Source organism: Manacus candei, unplaced genomic scaffold (assembly GCF_025592945.1).
Source record: "Manacus candei isolate 608988 ecotype Guabito, Panama unplaced genomic scaffold, ASM2559294v1 h1tg000033l, whole genome shotgun sequence".
NCBI classification, from domain to species: Eukaryota; Metazoa; Chordata; class Aves; order Passeriformes; family Pipridae; genus Manacus; species Manacus candei.
The window spans coordinates 13,575,781-13,585,908 of record NW_026138081.1 but is presented as its reverse complement, the minus strand read 5'-3'; the positions used below and the strand labels follow the sequence as shown (position 1 = coordinate 13,585,908).

The window sequence follows — 10,128 nt, the reverse complement described above, 5'->3', positions numbered from 1 at the left end:
TTTTGCTGCTAAGCCTTGAAAGGAGTGCTGGACAGCCATACTGTTCCACACTTTCATTTACTATCAATGCTTTTTGTGAAGGAAAAATTCCTTATGACTCTACAGACTGATTCTCAATTAGACACAGAGTGATACAAGCAAGCAATGCTACGAACGTCCTGAATGAGAGCAAATACCACCATGAAATTCAGGAGGATACATAGCATAGCAATGCAGATTTAGATCCTACAACATGCATCATGGAGAAGATACATAATTTAAAAAGACCCAAATTTTGAGAAAATATGTTGAGGAAAAACTGAAGGTACAGAAAAAAGCTGAAGTTGTAAATAGAGACAAGGGAAAAGGCTTTTAATCTGAAATGTAATAAAATTCATTGAATATTCATTTGACTAGTGAAGGAAAACAGCATATCCAAAACCCTAAAGAATCATGAAAATAATTATAAGGAAGACTTATTTGGGCTTCCTACCCTTTTGTGTTACCAAATGAGAATGAAATTAAGAAAATAGGAAGGACATAAAAATCTTGCATGAAAATAGTAAGGACATTTTTAACCTTCACAAATTTCATCATAGAGTCAACTTTTATACCTTATAATTTCCTTCTATTATTTTGTAAAGGCAAGAAAAAACAAAACAAAAAGCAAAAGCATGTTACAAAATTACAAATGAAGGTGTTTCACAAGGTATCTTTCTTTTTTTTTTCCAAAATTCTAAAACCAGTTGTGTTAGACAGCCTAAAATGTTATCCCCACTTGAGGAGATAAAAGAGGAAAAAAAAGTACAAAAAATGTACAAAGTTTTTCTTATTTCCTAATGAAAAATATTGTATTACTGATGATAGCTGCAGAGGATAAAAATGGAAAGTTCTACTAAATCAATCAATTCACTACTACCATCCTTGATCATTTTAGTGCTTCTTCCAGATTAATTTTCATTAATCCAATTTTAAAATCACCAGAAGTTAATGTAAAAGTGATATTTGCATGTAGAAATTTCACCTGGTTTCTCACAGAATGCAAATTTCTACTTCTGGGAAACTGTTTTCTACTTGTAAAGTGTGAATAGTTTATTTTCAGAGTTCCAACTTATATCTCTTGCTACAGTAATCTCTTAGTGTCCTAGTAGAATTTCATAGCAACACAAATAGTCCTGAGATTTTTTTGACCCATACAAGTCTAAGGACTGTTGCTTTTGTAATTTTTAAAATAATCCCTCAGAGAGTTTCCAGTGTGATTTATTTAGAATGCATTCATCAGTGAGTTCAACCATTATCCAGATATACCATGAAACAAAATGCATGAAATGAGAAGGAAAAATAGCTTTGCACTCCTTTCAACTTCATTCATCTTTGTAATATATTTTTTTCTCTCCCTGCAATATTTTTTCGTTAGGACTCTTCCCTAACCATTACCACTGCATTTTATTTCATTCTTCCTTGCCTGCTTCAACCTTTTATTATTTTATTGTTGTGCTAGGTGGACAAAAGCTTTCTTTTCAGTACAGAATTGATTGCTTCCCCACAGAAGTGTCAGAAATCAGCAGAGAGTTGAAAAGATAAACATCCACAGCCAGTGTTTCTCCAGATAGAAACAGGAAGTGACAATATTTCCAACAATACTTATTCATGTCCATCTTGATGGAAATGTTGCTGACATAGGCAATAGAATTTATTAAAAAAAATAAATTAGGAGAACAGAACAATCTCTGACATCGAAGTCTCAGCAAAAGCCATGGAAGTTGTCAATTCCTCTGTTTTATTCAGTCTGTTAAGGCCTCGATGATTGTTTCTTTAGGCATTTGCTTTCTAGGAATCTTAGAGCATTGCTACTTATTGTCTTTTTTTTTATGTGTAGTTTTATACAATTTGCAATCATTTTATAGTCTGAATTTTCAAAGATGTTGATATTTATTTTCCAAGTCCTTTGAATTTGATGAAATTCTTGATTTCGATCTTTTTTCATCACGAAGAAATGTATGACCCAACAAGGAAAAAAGAAAAAAGAGCGTTTCAATGTGGAAGATTGTTAATTAACTCATGGCAGATGATCAACAACCCTAATCTTATATACAATATTAAAAAAACATAAATTATTTATGAAACTAACTTTCTGTGTCAAATAGGAACCAGCTGATAAAAAGTTAGTGAACTTAAACACCTAGTACCCAAATCTGCAGAGGCTTTGCTTAGTAACACACCACTGACCTGTCTTCTGTCTCACTGACCACTGGAATTCACTCCCAAGACAGACTGGACAGGCGGGTGCCTCAGGAAGACAGTTTCAGAAGATGGTAATTGAACAGCCAGACAGAAATGGAAAGCCAAGGAGGACAAGGAAAAGGAAAACCTGCTTGATATCATGTGGGTACTGACAAAACCAGAAATCTGTTTTCCACCTCCTTTCTCAGACAACTAACTGTTCTTTTGAGGAGTTAAATGAGCAAATTAAATCAAATTGAATTACATCTTATGGAATTAAATTACTTTTAGGGGTTGGATTAATTCTGTGGTCCACTAACTCCAGTCCTCTTTTACTAGATTCTCTCAACTCAGTTATTTCATCTTTCTCTTTTTTATACATTCCTTCCTTTATTCCTTTAACCTCACCTGTAGAATCCCTTCTTAAATAATACACATATACAGACAGTACAGACATAGCATTCCAAGCATGCATAGCATTCCAAGATGTAGTTTCTCTTTTTAATTTTTTTTTGTAATTTATTTGCATTTAACTGAGCTACTGTGAAAGGAACAGAAGTACTTTTTCAAGTCAAGAGAGTTCAAAATTTTTTACTAAAATAAAATAAAATTGCAGTTTATATTTTAAATTTCATGAAAATACAATCCATGCATAACCATCTTTTCCAAACTAGGATATTAATCATATTTTGATATGGTATGGTAGCAGAGGATCAAAGAAATCAAGGAATCTTTCACTGTGCAAGCCATTTCAAGTAGATTGAAAAAAGCCTCAGAGACTACTAGACGTGAACCTCTAATGAGTGGCATTTAAATGACTTAACAGAGAATTCCCTTACATGTTCTGTGTGGGAAACTGTTCCAGAGCTGAAAGCCCAGATTATATAGTACATACACTGCAAAATGTAAGAAGAAAACAGAAAAATATGGATAAGACAGTCAGACTCCTTGCAGAAGCTGAATCACATGTAGAAAAGTAACCTTAATTTTTAAGTTTGCAAATTGTGTTTTAGAAAATATGTAAATATTATCTGGGATATATAACTCCCACTTCTTGCTTTAAGCATTACATCTCACTGTTCCTTTCAAGTCCAATAGTATTCTGATTTATTCTGTTGTTTGGTTTGGTTGTTTTGTTTAATTCTGCTAAGGTTACCTACTTTAACATAGGATTTGCTTTTCAAAGTTCTCAAAAGTGACAGACAATTTTCCTCTTTCTTATTTTACAAAAGATGACCATAAAATCATCTGATGATGTCATCATTTCAGTGTCTCTTCCTCATTCCAAAATTCTATACGTCACTGCAGTTACAGTACAGGAAAGATTTCTCTCTTATGAAAGTCAGTCAGGGTTCACTGATTTAGTCCTTTAGACAGCATTCTGGTTAACAGATAGTCTAGATGTACATTATAAACATACAAAAGCAAGGAGTAAAACCAAGACAAATTAATTAAATATTTCTTTAGAATCTCTTATCTAAGAAAATCATGGTTTATTCTTATTGAAATAAATAACACTTAACTATTAAAGTATGTGTCTTAATAATTCAAACCAGCATTAGCATTTTTTCAAAGCATGACTTTGCCATTTGTATAAAACACTGTAGGTTTGTGACTTCTTTTGTTCTTCAAGTTTTCCATTGTTTAGGTGTGCACTAAGTCTTACAAACTACTTGTGATTAAATGTGATAAAGAAACAAGCAAAAAATAATTCCCTCATTTCTAGTCATCCACTGCATTTCTGGACCCGAGCTATTACATCCTGATTACTTCTGTGTCTATGTTCTTAAGTGGGGAGCAGTCAATTAAGTTATTCCCAACCCAAAGATCTTCTGCCCTGCTATGCTCTTCCAGCTGGAAACCAGACAAAACCACCATGTTTTCATGGGACACCAATACAAAGTGAGGCTGCTCAGCCAACAGGAATTGCAGATTTACCTGGTAGGTTTCCCAGAATCTCCCTAAGCCCATCCCCTGCTCATGAACCTTTGCTATGTCAGTAGTGATGACTCTGTGTGTTAGTTAGTTATGATACTAATATATATTACCATTTCCACAATAAAATGTTCAACATTATCTTCAGACAAACTGTATATTGAATTTTAGAAATGAGATTTTTCTTGGCAACACCTGCACAAATGAGAAAAAATAAACTAAATAGTTCTACTAAGAAAAACAGAAATCCAGGCACTGAAGTCTAACTGTTTTTATTATATCTTGAAGATAAGGATAATTATTTCTTCATTTATTTCTTTTGGTATGATATTGCAAGGTAGCTCCTAACATTTCCTAGACCTTCACCTCCTGGACTTAGAAAAAAAGTGAAAATTTCAAAAATTATGTAATTGGCTCGTGTAAAGGTTGGGATATAAACTTTAGAGAGAGTGAAAAATTTGAAAATATTTTTGATACTCCTCATTGAAAAGACTACACTAATTGTCATATCTTACATATAAAAGTTGTTATTAAATATTTTCATAAGACTGTGATGCTGGTATAATAAAGTAGAATATTAATTTATGTGTCTTCTCTCTAATTCTGTGATCAACCTGTAAACAGTGGGGACAGGGAATCTTTGAATGATTACATATAATTTTTAATATGTTAGAGTATTTTAGCAAAAAAATACAATTACTGTAATAATTTTCACAGATTTAGCCCTCTGAAGGAATAAAATGCCCATTTTCTATGGTGAATTGAATGGAACTCACTTCGCTTTTCACGTGTAATCTCTGCATTTGGCAAGATTTGTAAGACTCGATGAAAATTCCAGAAAGAAAATGGTTTGCAGTTTCTATTTGTACACGACAGCAGACAAAAATCTTCAAACTCCATCAGGTCAACTGAAGAATAATTCGTCCTTTCTCATGCGCCTACTAGAAGTGATAGATCCTAATCAAGATCACAACTTTTTTCTCCATGATTTTTTTGCATCACGCACAATGCAGTCACCTGCAAGAGAAATTTCATTAGAGCTTTCTATCAGTTATGCTCTGTCATGCAGGCGATACAGGCTTGGTTCTTAACATTGTCATCTCTGAAGCAGCAACCAGATGCATTGGCATGTGATTTGAGAATCAAAACAACAGAGAACAGCATTCCTCTCACTTTATTGCAGAGCTCAGTTCAGCATTTAAACTGTGATCTTCTTTAACTCTGGTATTTAATTAATCTGCAAAGGTAATGGGTGTTTTATAGAAGTAAGAAGAAGTCAGAAATAATATCTGTAGTTCCAAGAAGGATAGGGAAGAGGGTGGGAAAATGGTTTGACATATAACACATATATACTTACCCAACCAAATACACACAAATGTTTTTCCTTTATGCTTATTATGAGCAACCAGGAACATCTGATTTTTTTGATTAGCTGATAAAACTGGATTAATGTATATAAAATTGAAAACAGTCACCGATATTATTTTGTATTACACCAAAGAGGATCAAAGGTTGTCAATGATCCAGTTTCCCATTTGACAATGGCTGTACCTTTTCTTATAGGCCTTTTTCTTATAGACCTTTGCTATTAACCTTTAGGAGTTAATCAAAAACTTCCTGTTTATAAAACCATGTTGACCATAACTGCTTTCACAAGTATTGGTTAGAGAGTAGCTATAATCTTTTATCATAAACCCATTAATCACAGATGGTCCAGATTTAGGCTTCCTGGACAGAATTTTTTGAATTTTCATACAAGTATTGGTCATGGACACAATGTTACTAGCCAGATGGGCAAAGAACACATAGGAATGTGTAAATGCAGTGGTTTTGTATGGACTCTATCCTAGTGCTTAAAAGAAATCACCAATGAAATGCTCTACTGTGCTTCATAGAAATAGTCAGAGCTAGGAATCACAACTGTAACATTTTACATTCAGGTCCATCTTTGTCCTCTATTAAAATTCCCTTAGAGTAGATATTATTTTTCATGTTGTACATCAAAGGATAATGTCTTGCCAAATGTTTCTTGAAGATTATTATAGATCTTTGGGTTTCATCCTGTATTATACTTATCAGACGCCTTGCAGAGTGTGATTCATTGTCACCTATCTACACTGTGTCCTCTTTAAATCAGGCCTTCATACTACAATATTCACTTGCAACCTTGACAACTGTGCATCCAATGAGAGATGTTTAGCCCCACAACCTATCAGAATTCCATCTTAAATTTACAGAATAGAAGTATATCATTCAGTAGAGTCTTCATCCTGCATGCTATTACATACTAGAAAGGCCTGAAGAGATTGTGATAAGAACATTATTTACCTGGCATAGGACTCTAAAAACTCTCAGTAAGGGTAGTTAGGAGAGAAAATAGGTGAAAAGACATTCAGAGATGATACATAAGATTCTTTTTTCCTAATTTAAATAATCTTAAAATGCTTCTATTCAGTTCCCAATGCATAAAGTACTTTAATTTGGCAGAACTTCTACTTGGAAGAACACAGAGTCCTGAAGTTGGGTTTTCTAATGCAAAGTCTTCCTTTTAGTTTTCAGCATGCACAGTATACACCATTCCTATACCAATAATCTAAATCCAGAGAATGTATATAAAAAGAAAGCCAAAGGGCGTACATTTCCTATTGGTAAACTGATTTTAAATTAATGTAAACTGGTTATTCTATGGGGAGTCTAATTGTCATGCAAATGAGAGTAACTTATAGGGTCCTCTGATTTGTCTTTGTTCTTTCTATTTTTTAAACCAAAATCCTCAGAGTTCTTCCTGTGACTTACTCCATTGACAGCATTTTGATTCGATTTTGCTCCTAGAGATACACCTTTGATTACCTGACATTGGTATTATAGGCAGCTAAACCTTTTTCATATTTGTGCCTAGAAGCCCCAGAACAACTGAACTGGAAACGACTAGCTTGGATATAAAGATGAATTTTCTTCTTGACAGTTAAAAAACAGAACAAAATTTTCAGCTTTGCCAAATAAATTCAGTGATAGCTGAAACTCCTTGCAAAACTTTTCTGGAATTGTGAAATGTATCTTGTGGTATAGTAGAGGTAATTGCAAACACCACTAGATGGAATTATCTCAATCCTGCATTAGAAATCAAACAACCTTGTTTTGCCAGTACGCTGCTTACATAAACTAAAATGAAAACTATGCTGTTCTTCAGTAATGATCCAAAATGGTTTAATTATTCTCTTTAAAGTGATTGTATTTTGGACCATAACAGCAGATTATCATAAGATTTTTAACAAACTTGATGTTTAAAGCCACACTAAAAATGAGCTATATCCAAGTACAGAAAAAAACCAATATTTTATTTATAATCTTAGTTTAGTGTTTGAACTACAAATTCTGGTTCTAGAATTGCTTAAAAGATCATGGGGTTTATAGGTTTTCACAAGTAAATTAATTTTTTGGTTGTTTTTTTTTTCTGTTTTTTCCATTTTTTTCACAGAATGGTGCTTTCACTAAATACAGAGCAAATCATTACATGGAAAAAAAAGGTTTGCTTGTTTGTTTTTTTTTCACTTGCGGAGTTACTCTTATTATTCCATTCTCTGATGAATAATTTCAAAGAGGGCATGAGAAAACAAAAGAAAAAAAGAGAAAGTGACAAAATAGACTGAATCTCACCACTAGAATTCACCATAAAAATTCCCAAAGTGTAACAGAATTCTTACAAAATTTCCTAGATCAGTTCTTTTGGGGAATCAAGATCTCCTATGAAAAATATGGCAAATGGGAGTCAGGGTAGGTTGGGCAGGAAAACGGGAACGGGAAGGGTAAATAACTGCAGCAAAAACAGGTTCTGAGGAATACACATAATTTTGTCTGCTTTAGATCACAATAGAATTTTTAATAAATAAATTTCTTTTTCTTTGTAAAGACACTTTTGAAACAGTAGATTTAGCCCAGTCATTTGTGTAATTTGTTTTATAAACCATCTTTCGTTGTTCCCACCCCCCGCCCCCCATAATGTCATAAATGTTTCAGATTTGAGTCTCTTGTACATTGTCTTTTGAGTTCATTCGGATCAATAACGGTTCATGCACTGAACTGTGTATTGAATTTATTGTGTTAACTGTTGTTGTGTGGTTGAAAGGAGATTTATAAGAGTTATAGTGATTTAGGTGCTCATGCTCTATTGCTGGCATGGGCAAATGACTCTCTATGGGTGTGTCACCTGTAAGCTCATCATCCACATTAATGATCTCTACAGTCCGTGTTGGAGCATGATGGTTCTGCCGGTGATGCTGCTTCCTCATTTTGTAGAAAATTACCAGCATCACAGCAGCCATGAGAGTGATAGCCACAAAACAACCAATTATGATTTTGGTAGTCTTCATAACCTCATCTATTCCCGGGATCCCATTGTTTGCGTCCGTCACAGGAATGGTGAAAGTTTTTTCTGTAGATCTTGTGCTCTGTGGAGTGAGTGAGGTTGTCATGTTAGTGGTTTCCCAGTTGGTAACTGGCGTGGGCCCAACCTGCTCTGTGGTCTGTGCCTCATCCTGAGAAGGTTCCACAGTCTCTACCGTGACAGTTGAAAAGTATGTGTAACCAGGGTTATCCAGGGCGGTTACATTCAGTGTGGCAGAAGCTGTGGTATTCCCAACAGAGTTACTCACCATGCATGTATACAAACCCGTGTCTTGCAGAGTTACCTTTGTAAAATTTAATGTGCCATCACTGAGCACAGCAATCCGAACTCTGTATGCCCCATGTGTCATAACAGATCCATTTGGAGTAATCCAAGATACAGAGGTCAAGGAGGTTGATGCCCGGCATTTCATCTCTGCAGCCATGCCTTCTGTGACGTTGAGGTCTGCTGGTGGCTCCACTATTACTGGAGCATAACATGTGAAGTAATTCAGGTCCAGCTCACCAATGTACCTTCCTTTTAAACTGGGAGGTGTGTGGCAACGGGCACAGCATGCAGTATTGGAGGGTGCCTTGTCTTTAATCCACCAGCTGAGCCAAAGGATATCACAGTTGCAGTTCCAAGGATTGTGATGCAAGTGGATCCTTTCGAGGCGAAGCGGTGTGAACAGGTCATGAGGCAGTAGCGTTAGATTGTTGTGTGCCAGGTTGATCTCTACAAGTGACTGAAGGTTATCAAAAGCATTCCTTTCTATCACTTGAATCTGGGACTGTATCATCCACAATTTCTGAAGATGCATCAACCCTTGGAAAGAACCTGGCCGGATGGCAGTCAGGTGATTCCCAGAAAGATCTAACTCATCCAATTTTACAAGCGGCGTAAGGTTAGGAATCTCTCGAAGATTGCACATGGCAAGGTTCAAATATCTCAAGTTGGACAGACCTTCAAAGGCACCTTCTGAGATGTATGAAAGCCTTTTCAATTCCCCCAAATCCAGCCTCCGAAGAGAAGGGATTCTGTTAAAAGCATAAGAAGGGATGCTCTCAATGGGGTTGTTTCTCAACCACAATTCCTTCAGTTTTGACAGGTATACAAAAGCCCCATTTGGGATAGTGGTCAGACGATTGTCAAAGAGTTCCAAAGTATTGAGATTGGCCAGACCATTGAAAGCCCCTATTTCAATTGTTCTGATGTGATTCCTGCTGAGCTGCAGGATTTCTAGGTGCCTCAGATGCTTGAAGCTATTAACCTTAATGATTTGGATCTGGTTCTCATGGAGATTGAGTAACCGGGTGTTGGTGGAGATGCCGTCTGGCACGTCTCTCAGATTTTTCCGGACACAGATCACTTTACTGAACTGGTTGCTGCAGGAGCAGACAGAAGGGCAAGTTTGAGCCCTCACTAGACCAGCCACCACAAGAAGCTGAAGAGCCAACAGCACCACAAGCAGGGGGTCAAATAGGGCCCTGTTAAACCTAGGACCTATCATTATCTGCTGTGGATGTAAGGTCATCTTGTTCAACATTCATAATTTATTTGGTGTTGGTCCTTCTGGAGTTCAAATAGTCTGAAAGAAAGGAAGAAGG

The 10,128-nt window shown here is 35.6% G+C and overlaps 1 protein-coding gene across 9 annotated transcripts in view; it reads right to left on the bottom strand.

Annotated features, from left to right (window-relative positions):
• Positions 1–5,166: 5,166 nt before the first annotated feature.
• LRRC4C (leucine rich repeat containing 4C) overlaps positions 5,167–10,128 on the bottom strand; it is a 493,770-nt gene continuing 488,808 nt past the window's right edge. For all 9 annotated transcript variants that reach the window (XM_051791728.1, XM_051791727.1, XM_051791730.1 and 6 more), the window contains one exon: positions 5,167–10,109. In XM_051791728.1, coding sequence (XP_051647688.1) covers positions 8,151–10,067 — 1,917 coding nt within the window. In that variant the 5' untranslated portion in view covers positions 10,068–10,109 and the 3' untranslated portion in view covers positions 5,167–8,150. The remainder of the gene's footprint in view (positions 10,110–10,128) is intronic.